Here is a 24,976-nt window from a genome sequence, read left to right as displayed (position 1 = left end):
AAACTGCCTACGATTAGACAAGAACAAGAAAATACAGTGGTGTGAATTAGGTGATAGACTACTATGTAAGATTGTCACAGGGTGAAAAATCTAGAGGTTTTGGGCTTCTCTTTGTAGTAAATAGATAAGAGCAAAAAACATCAAAATGGAGGATTGTTGTTGTTCTCCAAACCTTCTTCTTCTTCTTCTTCTTCTACTACTCCATGTTCTGCAGTAAAAGTAGTGTGTAATGATTAGATAGAGAATTCCACAGTTCCCGGCTGTGTCACTGAATAATTGGTATGAAAGTGAAAATAACGTACGTTTTTAGTAACCATTGGTTAAATTATCTTTAAAAGGCTGTGTAAATCTTGATAATTGGTCTTTCTCCTGCATTCTCTGCTCTGTGCTGTGCCTGGGTCACGCTAGTGACTCTGTTTCTCTGATAAGAGTTAATACACAACTCTCTAGCAGCAGTGAAAGCTGAAAGTCTCCATTTGTCTCTCAAATTAACTCCTGGCAAGGACTTTAAAAACTCTCTCCCATCAGGAGAGATTTGTTTACGGCACGGATCTGTGTCAGAGTGTCTGTTTTTCCAACAAAGTCATCTGCTGTATGATTGAGGGTCAGATCAAATGCTCTTCAGTGAGAAAGTGCAAACACCAAAGGTGAGGAGGCTGTGCCAAGGCAGGGAGCTCTCGACTCCCATATCCTAGGCTTGCTTTCAGCGTGCACCCAATGGAATATGAAAAATGCAAATCAATTATGTAACTAATAATTGTGAAAGCTTCCAAGGAATAAAGGTAACTATCCAGTGGTTAAAGCTAGCGACAAAACGACAGGCAGTTTGAACAATACCTGTAGCCATCTGTGTCTCTTCACTAACCATTCATTTAAGCAGCAGGAGACTTGGCAAAACTGTGTTCACCACTGCAGAGACCAGAAGTGAAATGATTTTCCATTTTAAGCAACAGTGGAAATAGTGAAACAGGAATGAATGCACAGAAAGCAGAGGTCCCTGGTAAAATGGTTTGAGGGCAGTCTTCTTTTGCTTAAAAAAAAAAAAAAAAAAGAAACAAAAAATGTGTGAGGAAATTCAGGAGCAGTAAGTTCAGGGGTCTGGGAATTAACTAATTAAACTGTAGCCCTACACAGCCCATTGGGAAAGAACTGGCGCTTGGAAAAGCTGTTGCAAGACTGTGTAATCAGTAGCACATGGATTGTTCAGAGACATGTGGAAAGATGCTGAGTACCTAAGTCAATGCTGCTATGACACAGATGCCAGGCTCGAGACAGCTTGCCAGAAGTAGTCCACTGGCTGTTGACAAAAGCATTACGTATCTCATACGCAGTAGGAATTGGGGTGAGAATACAACAGAAGACGTTATTCAGAGGACCCATGCAAAAGTCACCAGCGGTAACAAAAGTTAACCTGAATTCCTCTGTTTTCAGAAGTACACAGTTGAGAACTAGCAGGTACTTAAGAGATGTGATTGGGTGCAAGATAAAACAAGTGAGCAGGAACTGACTTTCATCAGAGGTAATAAACCCCATCTACCTGCAGAAGGAGCTGGTCAACTCAAGGTCAGAGTGGAACTAAAGTCCTTCTTAAAAGGAGGCAGAAATTTGAGAAGTCAGAAAACCTAAGTGGCTGAATCAAAGTGCAAAATCACTCAGTGTTAGAATCAGTCCAAATGATCTCTGCAAAACGAAAGGAGCCGTTCAAAGCTTATGTCAAGTAAGCTCGTACTACTACTTGTTGTAGACAAAAAACCTGTAAAGTACTAGCCGGTTACTAGGAGTTGCAGGAGGGGTCAGAACATGAATACCAGTTCTGAGGTGGGAGTTTGTAGCTACCTTCTGCAAGGCCCACCTGAAAAGACAACTTTGCAACACTGTGATTAGAGCATGAGCTTTGTGGGCTGCCCATCCTTTAACAGCTGTAATGTCAAAATTTCTGGGAAGTCTGTAATGGACTTGGATTCCTTTAGAGGACTCTTTTCATTGTATGAAGCACTTACAGCACATTGGAACCCAGATTTTGGATTCCTTATGCTTTATCGAGGGTTGCATGCAAAGCCACATCCAGCTTCTTAATGAGAACTGAGCGGGTGTTACCCCCTTTCTCTACCATCCCGTAAGCTTAAATAAAGGCTCTCAGCCTCCAGCCTTGCCCTGAGATTAGCGAGGGGAGCGATCCCGCAGGATGTTTTGCCCTTTCCGGGGTAAGGCATGCCATTCGCTTGCAAGGCAGCGGACTGACAGCGGCAGCAGGGCTGCACCGTGGGGTAGGTCCTTACAAGCACTCCTGGCAGCTCTTCAGTCAGGAACAGAAAGCACCGAGTTGCCAGAACACTCTGCCTTTAGGGGCAGCAAAAGAGCTGATTCCAGCTATTTCACAGGGAGCCCTGGGCTCTGGACCAGACTAGGTCTGGTTCTCATCCAGTGTTCACTGACACCTGTATAGCGGCTGAGACCTGCCCTTTTGGATAGCCCCTTTCCTTCTGGACAGGCACTGGATATGTGTTTACAAAGCAATGTAAAGCTTATGTGCTGAATCCATTATTTCTGCACTGGTAATGCAAAGAAACAATTAGAATGGCACAGAACTGTGTAATACTACTACTACTACTGAATCCTTCTGCCAAAAATATTCAAGAGGGTGTTTTAAAGAGCAAAGTAGCTATTTAAGCCCCTTTCTGTTCCTCCACTCAGCAGGTAGCTGCGTAGTAGTTTCCTGAGCTGCCTGAGGAAAGCTTTGCCCAGGTACTGCTGAGTTGTCGCTGGCAGCACAGGCGCCCGTAGGATCGTAAACCGAGGGGCAAAATCAACGTCCTTATAGGTAACGATGGGGTCAAACCCTGCGGGGCGAGCGACCTGCTCGTTAACCGGGGAGCGCTGAAACACCCGACAGCCGCTCCATTCTCCTGGGGCAGGAATGCTAATGGAAAATGCCAGCCTGCCCCACCAGCCCAGCAGCTTCCCAAGGCCAGCGGCGAGGGGAGACCTCTGACTGCAAGGTCAGCGTGGTTAATCTTTTCCCAGATAATTACAGCCAGCTCGAAAGGCCCTTCAAACCAACCGCAGCTTTACACCCACCCCTTCCACACCCCACTCCCGGCTCGGCCCCTCGGGCCAGCCCGCCCCGGGGCGGAGCCCCGCGTTCCCCAAAAGCCGTCGCGGCCGCGGAAAGCGGCGCTGGGGTTTGGGAGCGGTGGGACCGGCGCGGCGGGACTCGGGTAGGGCTCGGTGGTGAGTGGGGAGGTGGCGGCCGCTGCTGCTCTCAGGTCTTGCGGGGTGGGAGCCCATCTTTCATGCGTAGTTTATACAGTTGTTGTTGCCTTCCTAGACCCGAATCCGTTTTAAATAGTTAAAACCACTGTGAACTCGAGTATACTGTGTGCCTAATACACTAGCGATGTTTTTCACCAATATATGATTCGATGTGTGACTTTTCAAGCCTGTTCCCCATCAGGGAAATATCGGGCTGTTTAAGTGATTTGTTCTTTTATGGAACCTGGGCTTTTGGGTTTGCTTTGGTCACGCTGTGGTTAAAAGAAAGAAGAGTCTCTTCTGACCTCTGCAGAAAGTGCATAGACGAATCTCTGTAATAATTAAACCCAATGTCCTTTAAGGTCGAGCATCCCCTCCGTCATCACTGATGTTCAGGGTACAACAATGTATATTTTGTAAAGACAATATTTTTCTAGTAAAAGTGGAGACATCAACTTTTTCTATAATGATGGCTGGATTCTCTTTTTGACTAGTTTGCCACTTAGCTGACACAGAACTGTTCTGAGGAGACACTAACTATTTTTATTAATACAGGGAAGAAGTTCTGAGTAAGAAGCAAACCAAGAATTCAGAATATGAGCAGAAAATGAGACAGCTGAGATCATGGGGCGAAATTACTGGCTGGTGTGTCTTTTTGATTGTTTTGGGTTTTTTTTCTGAGAAAAACTCTCCCTCTTCGCTCTCATTTTTTCTTCTTCTTCTTCATACTTCTTTCTAAAGTATGGAAATCTAGAAGGAGGGCTGGAGATTAGAAGTGGAAAGATTCATACTGTTAGTTTGGCATACTGGCAGGAGATGAGACTTGAAAGCCTTTCAGATGTACAGACCTTGACTTTCACCTTGGGATCTGTCAAAGGAAGAGTGTGCTATAAAATTTTTGCATTAGGGTATCCTATGTATATACTGAAGCTTCAACTAATATTTGTAAATCTGTGTGCAAACTGAAAACTTCATTTGGCCATGTTCAGAATTACATAGAAAAAGCCTTCATTGCCTAGAGTGAAATATGAAACAAACAGGAAAATGATATATTTTAGTTTTATTACTGTTATGGTATTTGTGATAGATGAAAATTTGTTTTGATATGTTGGGGGGTCTTAACTGTCAGTTTTGATGAGTTTCTCAGGAGCAACAATCAGGTGTGTGGCTGATAGTGGGCAAACTGAGCTTAGCTTTGTCTCTGTTAATTAAATGATGTGCCATTAATCATGGCAGAACAGGATTATGAGGCACTTGGAGCTGGAACTGGCCTCCCTCTCATACAGTGTCATATCCATGTGGCTCTGCCTCATTTGTTGAAAAGCTGGCATGGTCTAAGCCTGTGTGCCCAGACCCTCTGTACTGCACTCTTTTTGGCAGTATAGTGGGGTGGCCTTAGTTGCCTTTTCCTTGGATTTTTTTGTTTTGCATGTTTTTTCTCCATCAATGGTGTTCTTTGCAGCAGTCTAAAAAGTAAATGGATTTCTGTGCATGTAGGTGTTGAGTATATGAAACTGTGATTTTTAGCTTCTTTTGTTTCCTTGTGTGTCAGAATATCAGGTAGCTTATCATGAAGTAAAGATGATAAAAAGAAAACTGGGGCTGCAGAAACTATTCAGCCCTGCTGAGTGTCTGCAACTCTGAAACTTCATTGAGGTGCTGGATTATTGGCATTTCTAGAGGAAATGACTGAAGAAGGTTCTCCTGTACAAAAGGCAGGGCTAAGTAACTGGTGTATTTGTGATATTTTCCAGTTGGGCACTCTGGGTGATTAAGCACAGGAGAATAACAGGGAGTGTAAGTGCCAAGTGAAGTACTTTCAAGTAAAATTTTCCCATAAAATTAATGGGCAAAAATAACTGTAGAATGCAATGTTTAGGGGGATGTTACAGAAAATGGGGAATGAAAAGTATTTATATTGTGAGGAAGGGGAAAAATAAGCTGTGGAGAGACCTGCTTGGTTTTGGGAAGGGCAATCTTGTATTGGCTGGATTAGTTTGGTTTTGAAGTTCTTACCTCTTTTCTAATATAATTGGATTACTTTAACATGCTGCAAAGCATATGCCATAGTTGATTATGAATTGTGGTTACTTTGTCAAATTCACTTAATTGACACAAGTTTCATGTAACATTCACAAGAATGAATATTGTGAACCCTGGTGGCAGAAATAAGTCTTAATGGAAGCAAAATGGTGTATGCACCCTTATTTTCTGTCCAAGTGTACCAGCGTAGCTCATGCTAATTAATGTCGGTAACTGGAAGAAAGGAAGTTTTGTAATGATTGTCCTAAAAGTTCCATTCAACTGCAGGATGTAGTCAAACTAGTTTAGCTTGGTGAAAATCCTTGGAGGTTATTCACTGCAGTGCTCCTTAAATTGTGCCTGGGAGACAAACTGCTTTAACCTTTCATGGTGAGGAGAGTGGTGGCCAAAATACATAGTGGACACTGATTTGAACCCAGATGCCTTTCTATGGTATTCCTGTCTTTCTTCTGATTGTCAAAGGTATTAAATATTTTTTTACCCTTAGCATGTTTGAAAGGCCCATTTTAAATGGACCAGGCACCAAGTTTTTCCTAGGTGTTAGCATGTATATATATGGCATGTACCTACATAAGTGTTAAATATTCCTTTTTCACAGAAAGAGGAACCAATAATGCCAGCACTGAACTGGAAGCCCTTTATCTATGGAGGTTTAGCATCAATCACTGCAGAATGTGGTAAGCATTTGCTTTAACTGTTGATGTGGTTTTCTTGACTTGGATAGTCTCTATGTAAAACAAGTTTGGTTCCATGCTGCCAGTGACACAGTAGTATATGGTGGTCTATTGCATAGAATTTTTTGTTTAATGCTGACTGAAGAGTTCCTCTGATCTCTGTTGCAATGTCAGAACACTTGTGTCTGTAAACTCTCATCCCTGGTGAGTCTTGCTTTTATACATATTTTGCCTTTGCGCTTTATTGTTTGTTGTTTGTTTGATGTGTTCCTTGACAGTGGTTGTAAGTAGATACAGTTTTTCTGCTTTGCTGCAGTAGACAAGTTAAGCTCTTAACATGTAAATTTTTCTCTTAGCTTTCCTGAGTCTCTATGTTGCAGTTTAAATTACCTTTTCTTGAGTGTCAGTGGCTGCTTAGATTTGAACACTTAATTTCAATAGTGAGCAACACAGGATAATTGCTGTAGTGAGACAGTGCATCTGATGTTCTAGGCCTACTCTAAAGGCAACCCTAAAATATCAACATCCTTACAAAGTCGTATCTGAAATGCACGTACATGAAAATAAAGGAAATTTTCATTGAAGCAGAAGATGATTTGGCATGTGGTGGGCTTGCATGCAAGGTCTGTCTAGAAAAGTAGATGCAATGTAAAATTACACTTAAAACTACTATTTTGTTTTCATAGAATAGTTTGGGTAGGAAGGTCATCTGGTCCAACCCCCCTGCTTTGAGCAGGGACATCTTTAATTAAATCAGGTTGCTCAAAGCCTTGTCAAATCTGACTTTGAATGATTCCAGGGATGGGAAGGATTTCTAGATAGGAAACTTGTGCAAACTTGATTTTGAAACCTCTCTTATTTGACTTGACTGAATATGGCCAATAATGCCAAAAGCTTTGTAAGGAAGACAAACAATTTACGAAAGCTTTGCCTCACTTGAACAGGTGTAGTTAATCCTGACTGCTGTTAGTGCTTAGGTGAGTATGGGATGTTGAGGTCATCCTTTTCTTGGATGGATATGCTTTCTGAATCCTTTCATCAGGGGAGCATGGAGAGTATGAACTGAACATAACATAGCAGTGGGCTACAGGAAAGCAGTAACAGAAATAGGTACTGCTGCTACTGCTTTTTAAGATACTAGGCCAGAGTCTGTGTAGCAGGTCCTATAGAATTTATTTGCCTTCAATGACATCCTCTTTAAAGGTGTTGGCAGAATACACATGCAAACTCAGTACCTGAGTGGGATTGCAGAGTCCTGTTCAGTGTGGCTGATTATAACCAGGCAATGCCATGTTGCTTGAAAATACAGTGAATGTGAAATGTAAACACAGGAAGTAGTCAGGGCCTCTGACAGGCCTTTAGAAGAGCCAAGGTGATAGAAGGTGAATAAGTTCTTTAAAAGAGAGTCTTGGTAAGAAAGACTTCTTTCCTATGGGAGTGCTTTTATATGTTATGATATATAATAAATGTTCCTGGTTCTTGTATGATGTGCTCTGTTGTCTTTGATTAGGTAGGTACTTCATTAATTTTCTCACTCATTTTCCTTTAAGGTACTTTCCCCATTGATCTGACCAAAACACGTCTCCAGGTTCAAGGTCAAGTTAATGATGCCAAATACAAAGAGATCCGCTACCGTGGAATGGTGCATGCACTGGTCAGAATATGCAGAGAAGAAGGATTGAAAGCCTTATACTGTGGGTAAGATTAACTGGGCTGCAGCAATGGCTTATGAACAGTCTGTGGATAAGTATAAGCCCATTGTATGTGAATTTTTGGGTTTCAGGATTACAAGGTATTTGATTAGCCTTAATCTGGAAGTTGGAAGACCAAGCTTAGACACCTTCAGTGCTGCACACTGCAATAGCATTTCATGTTTAAAAAAAAACCCCATCAAACAACAAAACCTACTTGAAACAAAATAGCTAATCATAAGGTTATTCTCTACAGTGCTGCTATGGTTGTTCCGTCTCTCAGAATTAAAATTGAATTAACCTTTGTTTATAAATGAGCACGCTTTTCTTCAAAACATGCAGGATGGTGGAGGAATTACATTTCAGACATGCTTGCAAGCTATTTTATAGATCATAAGTTGAAGCATGGTCTAACAGTAATCCCTTCACAGTTCATTCATGTTCTTGCAGGCTCTATTTAAAAAAACCAAAACCTAAAAAGCTCTAAAGCTTGTTTTGTTCACAGTGAGTTTAAATTGTCGATTTAAATGAACAAACCTTTCTCTGCTAGATATTTCTGCACCAGGAAGAATTTTCTGATGAGTTTTTGAGATCTTGAGCATAAACATTATTGCTGGTTTTTTTTCACAGGATTGCACCTGCAATGCTACGGCAAGCTTCATATGGAACTCTAAAAATAGGCACTTACCAGAGCTTAAAAAGAATGTTTGTTGAGCATCCAGAAGGTGAGTGGTTATTTTCCATTTAATTGAGGACTGATTTGCTTGAAGCTGACTGTTTCCATTTGGTATCTTACTGTAGCATTTGAACAAGGCTACTGAGAAAACATTCCTTATACCAGTTACAACAAAGTGAGTCAGCAAGGATAACTCGTCAGAACGGGTTTTATGGCTTCTGTAACTGGCACTCTCAAGTTAAATGAGGGGAGGCATCATCCTGTCATAATGCATCTTATGCTTTGTAAATCTGCAGCTAAACTCTTTGTTTGTGAAATAGATGAAACCCTCATGATGAATGTTCTGTGTGGCATTCTTTCGGGAGTAATCTCGTCCTCTATTGCCAACCCTACAGATGTCTTAAAGGTAATTATGTAGAGCTTGTCCTTTTAGTTTTTGTTCTCTCCTGAAATAAAAACAGTCTCCTGATGAATATAGGATTGGTTTTGTAACCATATTTATTCTTATCTCTTAGCTTCTAAAAAATCAGTAACATCCTGAATTCTTGGAACCTCCTTCTGGTCCATACTAATTATTTGGAAGTACACATGAGGAAAGTGAAGGTTGGGGAGGCAGTTGGATCCACAGTTTTCTGAGTGTGGGGAGAGAATAACTTTCCTGCTGTAGTGTTTGTGTGGAAGCCACACTGCATATTTCATCTGTACTTCTTGGTAACACTATTACACTAGGATGTTTCTAGAGCTCAAAATAGGTGAAGATCAATTCAGAGGGAAGAGTTCCAGTGAATGCTACTTGTACTGTATGATTCCTTAACACTGTAGAGAGGCTTTGCAAATCTGTGTTCCAAGGAAATGGCGTTCCAGCATCAGTCATTTAAAGTGAATTAGTGAAACAACCACCTCTTCAATCTTCAAGAATCTGTTAGCTTAATGATAGTAGGCTACTTGGAAGGGTTGATGGTATTAATCTTACAAAACTGGAGCTTGTGACTTACACAGCTGCTCCTAATGAAAAGGAAGTCAAGAAAACTGTTTTTCTGAAGCCACTAAAAAGCTTAATCCTTCATAGTGCTAGTGTGGTTATGTAGTGGCATTTCAAACATAAGCTTGTATTTCAAGTGTGGCTTCAATTAGTTACTTCCTAAAATTATGTCCCTGTGGCAAGTTGCTTGTTGACAACTTGTATTTGGAAGTTACCTTGGCAGGTTCCTAAGGATGTTCTTATAAATCTACAGGGTTGAAGACTCTGGTTCTCAGTGGCTGAAACATTAATCTTTTTAACCTTTCATGTCAACATGTTCCTGTGAGAGCACTGCAAAGAACGTCCTGCAGAACCCATCTGCCAGTCTTATCTAAATGGAGGAGTGTACCCAATACAGAAATAGAAGTGACTTAATGCAGCTAAGAATTGTACCACATACTTGTTCAAAATTAGCAGCTGCATTTGGATAGTTAAGGCAAAAAGATTGCACCATGGTTGTGATAATGTCAGCTCTTGCTTTGTATTCAAAGAGAAATTGACTTCACTACTTGCAGTTGTAACTTAGTAGTTTAATATAGTTTTATTATTTTATTGGTTGTATTTATGTTTTAATTGTATCTTCAAATGAATCTCAGATCAGAATGCAAGCCCAAGGTAATATGATTCAAGGAGGAATGATGGGTAACTTCATACAGATCTACCAAAAGGAAGGCACTAAAGGATTATGGAAGGCAAGTATTTTTTGGACTGTGTCTTACACTTCAACTACACTTCCTTGCTCAGAATTTCATGTATTCCTACAGTGTTCTCAGCTGAAATATGGAGGATGTAATGTCTGTCATTTGTCATGACTGCTTCACTGCTGGTGTCTCAGTGCTTTTTGGTGAAGTCTTGTGTGCATGGATTAGTTGCCACTTAGGAGAGGGAAGACAAATGTAGGCTTCAATTAGGGTGACTGTCTCTAGGAATAGTTCAACAACCCTTTGTTGAACCTCTCAATGGCATGACACCTCTCTAACTGTATGCTCTGTCTGTTTTAAAACATATCCTAAAGAACACCTGGAAGCAGAGGAGCTAAAGAGCATCCCCTCTAGCTCAGGAATTCTCTTACTCAGTCTTACAGGTTGTCTCTTGGGCCAGTTATAGTCAATGACTGTATAACAACTGAAGACCCAAAATGGACACTTGTTTTGAAACAGCTGGGAAATATGAATGCTTTTCTATTAGTGTGCTTTTCTCACAAAGTTTTCTGTTCATTCTTCTTACTTTGTCAGTTTTTCAGCTAGCAGCAAAGGAACACTGGTTTTGAGGTTTTAGCTGACTGTTGATGCAAGAATTGAGATGTTAAGCAGAGATAGAAAATAAAGGATCTGAAGTTGCCATTTTGTGTGGAGAAGTGATTTATCTGTTATTTTAAATTTGTGGTTTTGGAGCTCATACTTCTAAGACTTGTACTAATTAGCCTCACTTGAATTTGCAATGTTCTTAACGCATTTGTGGTGTTTTGCTTTGTATTATAAGAGCTTGGCTTTTCTAACAGTGCACAAAGGTTGACTTTAAACTTCAGCTATATCCTTTCTTTTGCCAGGGAGTATCATTGACAGCACAAAGGGCTGCTATTGTTGTTGGAGTGGAACTGCCAGTGTATGACCTTACTAAAAAGCACATAATTATGTCTGGATATATGGGAGATACAGTATATACTCACTTCCTGTAAGTTTGTTTAACTGGTTGTATAGCTCATGATTGGTTAGTTCTTGCAATAGGGGAGATGAGTATTTTGATTTTTCTATCATGTTAATATGTCTAGATGTAAATATACTTTTGATGTGTTTATAATTTTTAATGTAATATCTCAAATGGTAGCATGGAAGCTAATTTTACTTAGCATTTGGATTTAATGTTCTTTTGAAATATGGAAACTTGTTTTGTGGGTGGACTGAATCATTCAACTGTGCAAGTTAAGGTTAGATGAAAGTTAGTCAAATACTATCCCCAGGGGCACAAACATCTTTTCAAGCATACTGTATATAAGGGCTGTATAGCAAATCTTCAAAATTATGCGTTTATAGTAAATGAAAAGTAACTTTCTGCATCCATTAGCTGATTTAATTCTTTCTAAAAGCATTAAACAGTCATTATTATTGTGTGAATTTCCTGGGAAGGGGAAATTCTTGTGCATCTGTGTGTTAGATCAGATTTCATTAAACCCTTCTTTTATTAGTTCCAGTTTTCTTTGTGGGTTAGCTGGAGCCCTTGCATCCAACCCAGTTGATGTTGTAAGAACACGCATGATGAATCAGAAAAGCCAACAACATGGGGGACACTCAGTCTACAAGGGCACTTTGGATTGCTTGTTACAGGTAAGTAGTTCATGTATCATCACAAATGGAAACTGCTGCCACCAGCAGTGGTTTTGCTGTAGAGCCCAAAATTGTTCTGTTTTCCCTAAGAACTTAAATACGCTTTTTTCCATAACGCTCAAAAGGACTATGCTGTCAGTAATGCACTCGGTGTGAAAAGTATCAACTATCTTGACAGAAAGGCAGGAAGAAAGTTAGTGTCTCCTGCAGAACCTTGCTTCCTTTGGGGCCTTGGATGAGGAGAGGAAGGCTCTCAGCAGCACTCTATCTTGCTCAGCTTTATACTATGTCAGGCTGACAGGATATTATCATTTCATAGGTCAGTCCTTGAAGAACAAGATCGTCTGGAACAGATGGTTTTCTATGTTGCTTACTGCATAATGGAAAGGCTAGTGCAGCCAGAGGCAAGGTTAGCCTCTGATTTTGATTACTTTGATTTGATTTCTTAAGTCTCTAAATTTGGTATGAGGTGGGACCATGATGGCCTTTTACATGGAGAAGAATGGATAGTAAGCTTTTGGTGTCCAACTGTTAACTGAGCAGTCCAAGTCACATTGTCCAGTGTAATTGTGAGGTCCATAAAGGAGACTGAAATATTTCAAGGGACTGCCTAATGTTAGCTACAGGTTTACATGCAGCAAATTTCAAGGGGCTGCCAAATGTGAACTGCAGGTTTACAGGCAGCACTTTGCAAGGCTTTTTTGGGGTTGTGTTTGGTTTTTTTGGTGTGGTGTTTTGGTTTGGTGGTTTTTTTTTTTGGGGGGGGGGGGAGTGGGGGCAAGTCCAGAAATGCAATTTGGATCAATCTATGTTGAGTACTGAGTGATACAGACTGCAGCTTTACCTGCCAGATAATGCTGCAGGCATTACTAATCTTGGTTTTATCTAGTGAAATGTGCTTTTTGTCCTGTCAGAAAATAAGATTAAATTAAGGTTACATGACTAAGCCACCCCCTTGTCTTGTTAGCAGAGATGCTGTCTGAATTTTTCACTAAAAAAGAATTATATAAGTGTATTCTTGTTATGTGGGTTTGTTTGGTTTTTTTCCTAGACATGGAAGAATGAAGGCTTTTTTGCTCTGTATAAAGGATTTTGGCCAAACTGGTTAAGACTTGGTCCTTGGAATATTATTGTATCCTTTCCACAGGTGTGCAAAGCTAAGTTAGCCATACAACAGCAAGTATTGTTTTTTACAGATTTACTCAGTGTGGGAAATGTCATATCAGCACAGATATTCCCTTTTTTTTTATGAATGGAAAATTGTGCAGTTGACAGTTTTTGGGTTTTTTTTAGTCAACTGCTTCCAGTCAGATTGAATTTGTGATTCACACAGAGTGAATAAAAAAATATGATCTTGCAAAATAATTTTCTGTCCTTCCAATTTCATACCTGCCAATTTCCTTTGTTTTGAGCCTAGTTTTAAACAGAATTGACCAGGTGAGTTAGGAATGGTGGCTATTTCCAGAACTGGGGAAACTGTAAGCAGTTACTGATGCAATCTTTGTGTTTATCTTAGTCTCACAATTCTGGCTTTGTTTCAAGAGCCAGCTGATCAGAGCCTTGGGAAGTGGGTTGGTAGTAATTTTTTTTCAATAAGCAAACATTCTTTAGCCCATCACAGCTAAGTGAGTAAAGACTCTTAAGTGCTTTTGCAGCATTGTCCTGCCTCCTCAGTCCTGGGTTTAAGATCCTGAGGAAAAAAGGATAGGATAGTAAGTTGTATCACCAGCCTTAAAGCAAGTTTCATTGTTCTGCCTAGTATTGTGTAAAAAAAGTAGCCAACCTGCAGCATGGCATAGGAAGGAACAAGGAGTGGAACACAGTTTCACACAGATGCAGCTGACCTTTGGTAGTGAAGTGTCCAGTTTTCACTGCTTGAACAGGAAGCAGTTTTCCTTAACAACTGTGTCAGTTCTTTCTGACATATGAACAGCTGAAGAAATTGGATGCCTGACATGCTGAGCTGTGTACAGAATTCTGTTAATGTACTGTCTGAGCTATGTGCAATTTGTCTTGAGTACTTGCTCATTATTGTCTGAACTGCTGGCCAAAGGAAGAGGTCACTGCAAGACTGAGTGAGAAGAACCTGGAAGTGATTTCAAGGCAAACTGGCTCCTGTAACCATGGCTTGTGCACATGATTCAGTGGATGATGTGCACTGTTTTTCAGACTGAACCAAACATGGTGGAATACCTTCTGTCAACTGTTTCGATGTTCTTGAATGTAAGGATCTTTAATGCAACTTTGTGCATCTGAGTCTCAAAGCACAGTGTTATGTAAGAGTCAAAGAACAGGTTTTTTTCTTCTGTATTTCCATATATTTCCATAAAGGAAGGAAAGAAAAAAGATTTCTGTAAAGGAAAAAATATTTTTGTAAGGGAAGATAAGCAGAACCACGGAGCTGGGCTTTTCCTGCTTTCAGAAATGTATACAATTTGATTGTAATAGCTTAAAGCTTCCAGTCAACTGGAAGTGTCACAAGACATCTTTGCCAGCTTTCAGGTTGGCAGAATAACTACTGCGGTATAAAATCTGCTTCTGGTTTTGAAGCTTTCCTGTGTTCTAAGTCCTGAGATGTCTGCATAATTTGCTGGGAATAATCCAGCTTCATTAGCAAGTGTGGTTGCTACAGTTGACAGCTTTGCATAGCTTAAAGAAAGTTGGGTTTTTTTTCTTCCAATGTATAATTCTTGATTTCAGCATAAGTGATTCTTCAACATATTCATATGTAAATTGCAAGTAGGAATGAAGTTCAAACAAGTTCATGCCCATCTGCTGATCTTGCAGAGAAACTTTCCATGCCTCTTCTGTCCTTGGGAAGAACTACTGGTTACTGGCTGTTAGGTGTCATCTGAAAGGTGCAAGTTTTACACTGAGCAGTCAGGCTCTGTCACATAGGTGCCTGTGTGACAAGAGCCAATGGTCCCAAAAGTGAATCTACTATAAATACTGATTTCCTTCTCTAAAAAGATACCCAAGGTCAGAACTAGTGAACACTTTCATATACCAAAGAGGCTCAAGTTGCTCTTAAATGCAAGGAAACACTTGATGTAGAAATCAAACACAGCTTCTATAAACGTTACCTTTAGGCTTAAAGGTATATCAAAACTTCAGGGCCATTAACTAAACAGTTACATCAAGATTATTAAGTGCTGCAGTTGAATTCCAGGAAAAAGGAATGTGTGAGATGCAAGTTGTAGGATGGATCCTCTGTGTTTACAGAGGGCAGCAAAGGAGGATGCATAGCTTTGGATTTTTGTGGCCTTGTGTTAATCTTTTACACATTTTTCATAGAATCATGCATTCCACTTAAAGGAGTTTCATTGTTATTTCAAAATTGCTATAATCACTTAGAATTAGTAATTTTTAGTTCACAAGTGGGTTTTTTAAATGCACAAGGCACTTTCTTTCCTAGGTACAATGTTTTCTATATATAGGGTTATGCTGATGTGCAGCGTTTACCCTTACAACTGTTTCTGTGCTTTAATTAAAAAAAAAATCTGTAAATACTTTTGTACACTATGTAAGCAAAGTATATGTTTTACATTTTCAAGCCTATTAAAAGTATTAAAATGTAAAGTGTGATGACTCTAGAATTGCTTTCAGTTTCTAATTTTCAAACAGTGGTGGGAAGTTTCAAATACTTCAAGGTGATTAACAAAGGAAAGCTGTTGCTGGCATTGAGCTGTCCCATGTTACTGGTTATTTGGCCAAGGCACACTAAAGTTGCTGTAGTTAAAAGCTTGTGTTTCTGTCACTTGTGGCGGAATAACAGGCACTGACCATAGGTTTTTGCTGTTCTTTGGCATATCTTAAACAGCAAGACTATTTTCCCTCTCTGTTACAGAAACTGCTTGGTCTGAAACAGATTAATCAGCTTAGTTTTGTGTAGCAACAGAGTAAGTTTCTCACACTTGTAACCAGAGTGGCTTTCTGGAGATCATGTGTGGTAGAACACATATGATGGACTAGCTCTGAGGGGGATGAGGAATCTGCCAGTTTGGAGTGATAGTAACTGCACTGTACCAGTGCTGGAGAGGGGTAGCTGGACAAGATGGACTGAAATTAACTGCTAAGCCCCAACGGCAACAAAATAGTGAAATAATAGTTCAGGACCTCAGTTGAGACTATTACAGTGAATACCTCCAGTTCTTTTCAACCTCTTTAATTCTGATGTGCTTTAGTTAGGATTTAGTGTGTAATGATAAAAGATTTAAGTTCACAAAAACTAAAAACAAACCAAAGATACTGGCCTCTGCTGCCTCAGGAATGAAAGCTCTGGGGAATGGAAGGACTGAGTCAGCTTCCAGACTGACTACTGCTGTCCCTGCGAGAGCCGTGGATGGGGTGGTCCCTGCCTGGGAGTGCAGCGGGGCTGCCTCTGCCTGGAGCTTCAGCCAGACGACGTGTGGGTCCTACACTTCGGCCACAACACTCCCTGCAGTGCTACCAGGGGCAGAGTGGCTGGAAAGTGACCCAGCAGCAAAGGACCTGGGGGTGCTGGTCAACAGTGTCTGAACATGAGCCAGCTGTACCCAGGTGGCCAAGAAGGCCAATGGCATCCTGGCCTGTATCAGCAATAGAGTGGCCAGCAGGAGCAGGGCAGGGATTGTGCCCCTGTACTTGGCACTGGTGAAGCTGCACTTCAAGTGCTATGTCCAGCTCTGGACCCCACACTTCGGGAAGGATATTGAGGTGCTGGAACGTGTCCAGGAAAGGGCAATGGATCTGGTGAAGGGTCTGGAGCACAAGTCCTATGAGGAGGGGCAGCTGAGGGAGCTGGGGTTGTTCAGCCTGGAGAAAAGTGGCTCAGGGTAGACATTATCATTTCTAAAACTGCCTGAAAGGAGGGTGTGGCCAGCTGGGGTCGGTCTCTTCTCCCTGGAAACCAGCACCAGGATGAGAGGACAAAGCCTCAAGCTGTACCAGGGGAGGTTCAGGTTGGACATAAGGGGAAATGTCCTCTCAGAAAGGGTCACTGGACAGTGGAATGGGCTGCGCAGGGAGGTGGTGGAGTCACTGTCCCTGGAGGTGTTTAAGGAAAGACTGGACGTGGCACTCAGTGTGGTGGTCTAGCTGACATAGTGGTGTTGGGTCACAGGTTGGACTCGACGATCCGAGGTCTTTTCCAAGCGAGTCTGTGATCCTGTGGATCCCCTGGGGACGCGGGGGCGCTGCAGCCGCCGGCACTCCTCCCAGGCACCAGGGGGCGCCATCCCGGCCGGCCGCCCCTCGTGACGCATTTCTCTCCCCCGTGCCAGTGACGCCGCTGCCACGCGACGCGGCGCGGCGCGCTCCGAGCCTCCCCCGGAAGCGCCGCCCCGCTCCCAGCGTTCCGCCGCGCTCCCGGCGCCGCTCCCGTCCCGTCCCGTCCCGTCCCGTCCCGTCCCGTCCCGTCCCGTCCCGGCCGCCCGTCCCGCCGCCGGCACCATGCTGGAGCCGCCGCCCGCGGAGCCGCCGCCCGCGGGCAGGGACGTGCGGGACCGCCTCAGTCTCTGGGACCGCCGCCCGCAGCCCACCGCGCCGCTCAGCGACCGCCAGACCGACTCGGTGCTGGAACTGAAGGCGGCGGCCGAGAACCTGCCGGTGCCTCCCGAGGTGAGGCGGCGGCGCTGCCCGGTCCGGAGGGGCGGAGGGCGGGAGCGAGGGCGGGAGCGGCCGCGGTGCCACGTCGCCAGGCTGTCGGGGGTGACGGCCCAGACCGGTTGGGCCTGCGGGGCCGCGGCTGCTCCCGGGCTTTAGGGGGCTCAGTAGCGTTTTGCGTTGTAGGTCGCGCCCACAGCCGCGTCCCCAGCCTCTTCACCTCCGTCGGGAGGGCTCACTCTTCCTGCAGCCTTCCCGAGGAGCCTCGTGCCGCCCGCCCGCCCTGGCTTGCAGGGGTTTGTAGGCAGCGGTGGGAGCTTTCCCCTGGGAATTCACGGGCTTTCTCTGCCTGCCCTCGCTGCTTCCCTCAGTCCACCAGCATTTGTCCTCGTAAAGTTGGGAGCTTTAGTCGTGGAGTTCATTCTTTTGGTCTTCCTAAGTTGAGCCTTACCAATGCATAGCTGCTGGCGCCAGTGTTATTTCCTGGTACGACTTGCAGACTCGAATGAACTGAAGAGAGCCAGGAATAGTGGTTAAAAGCTTAATAATTTGTCAGCACCACAGAGGATGTGATATAAGTATACAGTATTCCCACTGTATAAAATTCCACACTCTGAGCGGGTGATTATTTATGAGTCCTCACTTGTCTACAAAGGGAGGTGGAACAGAATGCTTGCATTCCTAACTGCACTCTTCAGGAGAGGGTTTGTATTTAAACAGGATTGTAGTTAAAGATACAGTGCCATAAAATCAACAAAGTTGGCTCTCCGCATCTGAAAGCTCAGAACTGCAAAAGGGAGAGTATAAAGCAATTCCTTCCTCAAATGCACCTGTCTCATTTAATCCTTCCTGCTTTCTTTTTTTTTGTGTAAGCAGTATGCAAAAAGTAAATATTGGCAGGCATCCAAACTGATTGTAGAAGGATGTCCTGCTATCAGAGGATGTTCTTAAGGATCTAAACCAGCTTTGCAACAAGGCAGGTACTGTATTTGCCAGAGGACAACAGCAAAGCCAAGACATTGAGTTCTTCAGAGAATTGGGACAGTGATATCCCAGCTGTCCTGAAGCAGTGGGCTCTGATGGACTCACGTTTCCCTCTGTGTTAGACATGAGAGAAACCCTCTGCGAGGGTCAGCCCTGTTTTGGGGGGCGGCGTGGAGAGGTGTGTGGAAGTTGGACAACATGGGGTAATTTTTCTCAAATAGTTGAAATCCTGATGGTTCTTTCTTTGCTGGACTAGTATTACCAGGCAGGGAATATTTTACTAAACACATTGTTTTCTAGAGAGATACAAATTTGTAGTTAAGCAGTGTTTTCTGTTTTTACCCTACTGATATTCCCACAAAACATACAATCCATCATAATGTAATTAAAGAGGGTATTATATTAGTTAAGTGTATATAACAGTATTTTTTTTCTTGAATTAATTTCTTCCATATAGGCTAATTAATAGTCTCAAGTCATACTTAAGTAAAATTTATCTCAAGTTAGTTTTTTCCATGTTTTTCTTGCTTAAACAAAATAATTGTGGCTAAAAAATAATTCCTGTTGAGCAGAGCTATTCCTTGTCTTCCGAATAAATTATGGCAGCAGTCTTGAATTTTCCTTGAATATCTGGCAAAAAAATTTTGACAGTTCCTGTGTGATGTTTCTAAATGTATAGATGTTGTAGTTGTTGGTGTAATGGTGCGACTCGGTGATCTCAGAGTTTTTTTTCTAAACTTAATGATTCTGTGCTTATTATATTGATAGATAAAATGTCCATTGCATTTATTTCTTCAAAAGTAGATGCTTGTAATTTTCTCATCATATTGCTTTGGATTGCTTTATAGGTGAGCTGCACATACTAATTCTCAGTGAGTTATCTGACCAAAGTTTGTGGTGTTTTGTGAGCAGCTTCCCATTGAGGACTTGTGCAGCCTGACGTCCCAGTCACTGCCTGTTCTGCTGACAGCTGCGGTGCCAGAATCCACAGAGGATGTCCTTTTGAAGGGATTTGCAGCACTAGGGATGGAGGATGAAAGAATTGAAACCGCACAGCAGGTAAGTGATGCTCAATAACCTCCGAGATGCAGTAATCTTCAGAGATTAGTTTCTGTGTGTCTTGCTTAGCTTTTGGTGGGTTTGCTAAATCTTTTGGGCCATTTTCAAGATGCATAAGGGGGAACTTGGGGGAAAAACATCACTGAAGTCTTAGCTCTTAAGTGACAGGTACTTTTTCCATTTGGAGTGGAGTCTAACGTGAGAATATGTGTTCAGTAAAGTGCTGTTCCTCTTAAAGTGGAAGAACCCCCACTTTCTAATGTGATACCCTTGTTCTTGTGCAAATAAAGCCAGATTGAATTCAGTCTTTCCCACTTTAACGTAGTGAAGGAATAGAACGGAATATTTCAGTTGGAATAATTCAGTGAGGAATTTGTTTCCCAGATTAATAATTGAATTCTGAAACAGCTCTGTTTTTAACAAAAGCTCATCTTCATTTCATAGATCATAGATTTGATTTTTTTTTTAAATTGATTGCATGTGATATCTATATTGTTCACCATAAAATCTCTTCTAGTTCTTCTCCTGGTTTGCTCAGGTGCAAACACAGATGGATCAAGATGAAGGTGCCAAGTATAGGTACGTGTTCTTCCTCAGTTCCTTTCACTATAAGCAGTTCCACCCTTGAAGGACGTCATCTTGTCAATTAATGTTAGCACGTGTTCACATTTAGCTGGTGGGGAATGGGGGAATGTGTTGGAGCTGCTGAAGCTTTCCAAGGCCATGTGCCTCACTCCCACATTGAAGGCCATTGCCCAGGTGGCAGAGCAGTTAAAGGGGATGCAGATTTCCGTCTGAACTGCCCAGTATATTTAGACAGATGGAAATTAGTTTTGGCCTGGAGACAGGGCTGTAGGCAAAGGCCATCTAAGAGCTTTCCTATGCTTTTTCAATTGCTGCTGCTGTTGGAATGGCATCCTCTGTGGGCAAGACTGTGTAAGCAGATGTGGCTGGTGGTCATTTCTGTTCTCACCCTTTGGCTCGCCAGTGACTATGGTTGTGATTCTGTATCTGCATTCCCTGCATTCCTTGACACTTTTCTCAACTCCAGTTTTGAGTCTTGCCATTCTCATCTATTTTTGTCTGACTTTCCCATCGGGCTCAGAAGAACCCCTTCCCACTGACTTTGACAGTTACTCCTTGGAAGTCTGAAGTACAGCTGAATGGCTTAGCTAGATCTGCTGGTGACTTTTATGGAAACGGGCTTGTGTTTTGAGACTTCACAAACTTGCCCTTGGCCACAAAGAGATGCTGCTGTATTCCCTCTTGTTTTTCCTCTGCTTTTCTTTGGGCTGTTTCTTCCTCTTTTGCTCTGACATTTGAGGACATGTGACTTCTAAAAGCAGAGGGTGAGGCATGTACTGATCCTGTGATATGACCATGAAGAACCTAAATACGGTAGCAGGCTTGCACTTTGTCAGTTGACATGTTCATAATGGTGCACACAGGTGCTCAAGTGTGCCATGGATGCACAGTGATTTGTAGGATGGCCAATATGCAACTGTCTGCAGGAGGCCAAAGGTGCAGGAGGAAAATAAGTTCTTTGCCTGTTGCACATGGATACAGGGAATTGTTTCACTTGCAGCTTCATAAGTGGTAAAGTAGAACTCAGAAGTTTGAGCTGACATCCAAGAGTAATTAATTTTTAGTGATGCTTTAGATAAGCCAAATGCTTGACATAACATTTAGTTATCATTTAGAGGTTTTGCCTGCATTGAGCCTTAGACTAATTTGGTGACATTAGACACAGGATGTATTTCATCTAAGCCTCTTTCAATCCTCACAGTAAGTTTTGAATCCTCTAGATAATTTCAGCTACTTTAGGAGAGAAAAAGTAATTTCTAAATGGAAACTGAAAATTGTATAGAAGAGACCCTGTTGGGAGCAAGGCAGGGAGAATTTGGCTGCTTGCAGTAGTCTCTATGTTTGCCCATTTAGCCAGTATTCACATGCTCCAGGCCAGCTGTGGTGCAAGCTGCTGCTTTCTAGGCAGGCTTGCTATAAGGAATGTCAGGGAAATGGAGTGGCTATTCCAGACCTTCAGCTCTGTTATTTCTCAGGTGATGAAACATCTGCTTGTTGTGCACTCTTGCTTGATGCAAATGATCTCTTATTCCTAGAGAGAGAAAAGTGGTGGCAGTGTCCCTGCAGGCAGCTGGATTTGCAAATACAGAAAGGGAAATTTTACTTCTGTTATCTGTTGATTCTCTTTTTCTAGACAGATGAGGGATTACTTGTCTGGCTTTCAGGAGCAGTGTGATGCTATCTTGAATGATGTGAATAGTGCCCTTCAGCACCTGGAGTCACTGCAAAAACAGTATCTTTTTGTGTCCACAAAGACAGGAACGCTGCATGAGGCCTGTGAACAGCTTTTGAAAGAGCAGGTAATCTTTGACAGGAGAATTACTGGGAACTGCTAAGACATCTTAAATGCAGGTTTATTTTTCTTGGGCTGGAAAAACGTCAGCTGTGGTAACAATTCCTCCATTTGCTTTGGACCTGATTTTTTTGGGTGTGTTTCACCTGCAACTGGGGTGTCAGGCTCTGGAAAAATGTTCAGTATGTCTCAGTATATGCGTTAATGAGGAAAGCTAGCCGAGGGCAGCTTTTGTAACCGATGCCTGACAAGTGCAAACTGTACTGGAATTAATAATTCATGTCACTGGCAGAAGTTTTTTGAGCTGGTTACTGCAAGATCTTCAAAGTTGCGAGCTTATTTCCCAGATAATTTTCTTTTTCTTCATGAACTGCTGCAACAGTGATACAAATAAACGTTTTTTTTAGTCAGGCTGGATAAGGGAGAGCTTTTTAAGACTCCAGTCCTGAAATACAGGATTTCTCCATAATACTGATGGCAGCACTGCTGTTTGTATGCAGCATTGTCTGTGGGATACTGACAAACCTGTAGAGTATATTATCTTAAGTACTACTGAAACTATTATGTCAGTTTCTGGTAAGGGAGAGCAAACACTGCTGTATTCTGCATCTTTTGTTGTACTTAATTAGTTGCAAGTTACTTGGAGCTGTTTGACAATGGTGTGTGCTGAGAGCTGAAAGGGAGGCTTAATAATATTATAAACACATGTATATATATATATATGTATTTAAGCTACTTGCTAGGTTGATGATTTTCTTTTATTTATTGTTTCTTTAATAGTCAGAACTTGTTGACCTGGCTGAAAACATCCAGCAAAAACTTTCTTACTTTAATGAGCTGGAAAACATCAACACTGTAAGTATGATTTCGTTGTTAATAGTCTTAGAAAATGAAAGTGTACTGGTCTTTTGAACGTACTCACCAGCAGTAATGTGCTTAGGTTCCTTACAATGATGCCTTGTCTTGTTTTCCAAAGAAATTGAATTCCCCTACGCTGTCCGTGAACAGTGAAGGATTCATTCCCATGCTGGCTAAACTTGATGATTGTATTGCATATATTTCATCACATGTAAGTAATTCTGTATTAATTTTAGTTAAATCGCCTTCATGTGTTCATACCTTGTTAATGGTTTTTTTCCTATAAAAAGTTTTCTCTGCCAAATACAGGAAGAAGTTAAGGATGGTGCTTTATAAACTTGGGAAATTTTTGTTGAATATACTTATTATTCTGCTTAATTTTTATAAAATACAGCTTTTAGTTTGTACAAGCTAGCTAGTTATATGAATATTTTAAGTTTTGACAAATTTTTGACTGTTTCTATTTAAAATGGGTTTTTTTCTTTCTTTCTTTCAGCCAAATTTTAAAGACTATCCTGTATATTTGACTAAGTTTAAACAATGCCTTTCTAAAGCTATGCACCTTATCAAGACATACACTGTGAACACACTACAGAACCTCACAAGCCAGTTAATGAAAAGGGTAAGGTGAATCAGTAAGTGGGAAGTGGAGCTGTTCTGAAATGTCTGTTATAACATCAAACAGTTCCCTTTTTATTTTTTGAGGGTGGGATGTGTCAGCAGTTTTTTGTGAAGATAGCTCAGTGCTATGGTGTTTGTGTAGGTTGTCCAATTCTCAGCCAAATATGTCAGAGACCTAGTGATCCGAAAGATTTAAAAGTAGTAATAATTTAAAAATCGTGGAAGTTGAAGAAGGTGAAGTCAGTGAATGGAAGTAGGTGAGCAGTAAGCTAGTGAAGGCCAGGGATGGTTGAAGGACTGTGTTAGAGAAACCAGATGGCCAGACAGTTTGCTTTCCTGAACCCGTGTGGGCACTGGAGCTCTGAATTGGCTGTTGGGGTGTTGCCAAATGGGGAGGGTACACACAAAAGAGATAGAGGTACTGTGATGTTTTGTTCTGGAGATGGATTGCTTTGGAGACAGAGGGAGATTGCAGGTAATTAACGCAAGGCGTGGGGTTCGAGAAGGGTAGCTGCGTTTCCCTGGAACGTCCCTGGCAAGGAATCATTGCGGTGGGTGCGGTACAGCGCTCCAGCAAGCGCACTCCTTTCACCCGCGCGGCTGTAAGGCACGGACTCTCACACACACACAGGCTGGATAGCTCAGCGTGACCAGAGGCAAAGAGTCAGGCAGGCTCTCTCGCATGGCATTTGTTTATTGCATCCTGCTGTCAAGGGAGACCAGCAGTCCCAGGGTTTTTGTACCGAAGCAGGGGAAGCATCAGGGACCAGTGATCCGAGGGCACGGGGGCGGTACAAAGGCGGGACTAGGAAAAGGGAGCCAATGGGGAAGGCCTGGGGGTGCGCCGGGTAACAAGCCATTCAGACAGGCCAAGTCTGCATAGCACCACAAAGTCTCATGGGAGAGGCTTTTCCTTTCACACCATGATTTTAGGGGGTGTTCTAAAACCTCGGAATTGGTCCACCCGCAGGCCTCTCCTATTCTGGGGCTTCTTGACTCCTCAGCCATCACAATCGCTGGCTCAGTCACCTCAACAGGTAATACTTGAAAAAAGTATACAGGAGCTGGGTGTTACAGGATGGTAATTGTAAAGTGCAACTCTGAGTTCATGCCATCACAATTTCAGTATTACATTCCAGGAAGTATTCTTGAGTGCTCTTGGTCATCTGAATATTTCACTTATTCTGCAGTGGTTTATGTAGCTAACAACTGTAGATAACAACTGTGCCAGGTTCCTATTAGTTTTGCCAGTATTTTTTGTTTGATTTTAAAATATTGACAGCAATGCTAGAGTGTCCCAGGGAAGAGTTAGGTGTTTACTCCCACTCGCTCCAGTGAGATTTAGGCGTAAATGTAAGCACGGAGGTTTTTTGATCTCATTAAAATGTTGATAGTCTCATACTGCAATATTTTGGCACAGCAGAAGGGAGAAGGGAATGTCTCTTTCTATGCACTTAGATTCTTTCTCCAAATAATTGCTGTATACCTTGTGCTCAGTTCTATTACAGGCAAACTTGGTGTCCTGAGGGATAACCAGTGAAACTGAAAGGTGCTAGAATTGGGAACTGGCACACCTGAAAGAAGGGAATTTTAGGCAATGTTCATGGAAACTTGTGAAAGGGTACTCCTGGAGTGAAGATCTTGGTTAAGTGGGATTGAACATTCTTCGTGTTTGATACAAAACCAGGTTTTATTTTAAAAAAAAGGTATCGTAGCTTGGTTTGATGCCCGTGGATTGCCCTGACTGAGCTGAATTTAAACAAAATTGAACATCTATGATAATAAACATGTCTACAGAAAGAAGGGTGTAACC

The 24,976-nt window shown here is 42.1% G+C and overlaps 2 protein-coding genes across 4 annotated transcripts in view; both read left to right on the top strand.

The window, feature by feature from the left end:
- The first annotated feature begins 3,122 nt into the window (after positions 1-3,122).
- SLC25A30 (solute carrier family 25 member 30) lies at positions 3,123-15,260 on the top strand. Of its 3 annotated transcripts, none has more exons than XM_010405646.3 (11): positions 3,123-3,218; positions 3,808-3,897; positions 5,894-5,972; positions 7,520-7,667; positions 8,291-8,385; positions 8,657-8,742; positions 9,954-10,049; positions 10,907-11,031; positions 11,543-11,681; positions 12,733-12,813; positions 13,594-15,260. In XM_010405646.3, the coding sequence occupies exons 2-11, from the start codon at positions 3,877-3,879 to the stop codon at positions 13,633-13,635; spliced, it is 912 nt and encodes a 303-aa protein (XP_010403948.1). In that variant the 5' UTR covers positions 3,123-3,218; positions 3,808-3,876; the 3' UTR covers positions 13,636-15,260. The 3 variants fall into 3 exon arrangements, with proteins under 3 accessions (XP_010403948.1, XP_010403950.1, XP_010403949.1); XM_010405647.2 differs by having other exon boundaries at positions 3,211-3,231; positions 13,594-13,955; XM_010405648.2 differs by lacking the exon at positions 3,808-3,897 and having other exon boundaries at positions 3,196-3,218; positions 13,594-13,955.
- Positions 15,261-17,084: 1,824 nt separating this feature from the next.
- COG3 (component of oligomeric golgi complex 3) overlaps positions 17,085-24,976 on the top strand; it is a 31,242-nt gene continuing 23,350 nt past the window's right edge. Inside the window, exons 1-7 of the mRNA XM_039567789.1 lie at positions 17,085-17,279; positions 19,161-19,307; positions 19,825-19,886; positions 21,526-21,691; positions 22,465-22,539; positions 22,661-22,753; positions 23,039-23,164. Of these exons, the coding sequence (XP_039423723.1) occupies positions 17,112-17,279; positions 19,161-19,307; positions 19,825-19,886; positions 21,526-21,691; positions 22,465-22,539; positions 22,661-22,753; positions 23,039-23,164 (837 nt within the window). The 5' untranslated portion in view covers positions 17,085-17,111. The remainder of the gene's footprint in view (positions 17,280-19,160; positions 19,308-19,824; positions 19,887-21,525; positions 21,692-22,464; positions 22,540-22,660; positions 22,754-23,038; positions 23,165-24,976) is intronic.

Source organism: Corvus cornix, chromosome 1 (assembly GCF_000738735.6).
Source record: "Corvus cornix cornix isolate S_Up_H32 chromosome 1, ASM73873v5, whole genome shotgun sequence".
NCBI classification, from domain to species: Eukaryota; Metazoa; Chordata; class Aves; order Passeriformes; family Corvidae; genus Corvus; species Corvus cornix.
This window is presented reverse-complemented; position numbering and strand designations above follow the sequence as displayed.

What these genes read in the sequence shown, in the direction of transcription:
- SLC25A30 (XM_010405646.3), top strand. Translation starts at nt 3,877, where the DNA reads ATGGGGCGAAATTACTGGCTG. An exon ending in ACAGTATATACTCACTTCCT is followed by an intron (nt 11,032 to 11,542) that starts GTAAGTTTGTTT and finishes TTCTTTTATTAG; the next exon opens with TTCCAGTTTTCTTTGTGGGT. An exon ending in TTGGTCCTTGGAATATTATT is followed by an intron (nt 12,814 to 13,593) that starts GTATCCTTTCCA and finishes CAACTGTGTCAG; the next exon opens with TTCTTTCTGACATATGAACA.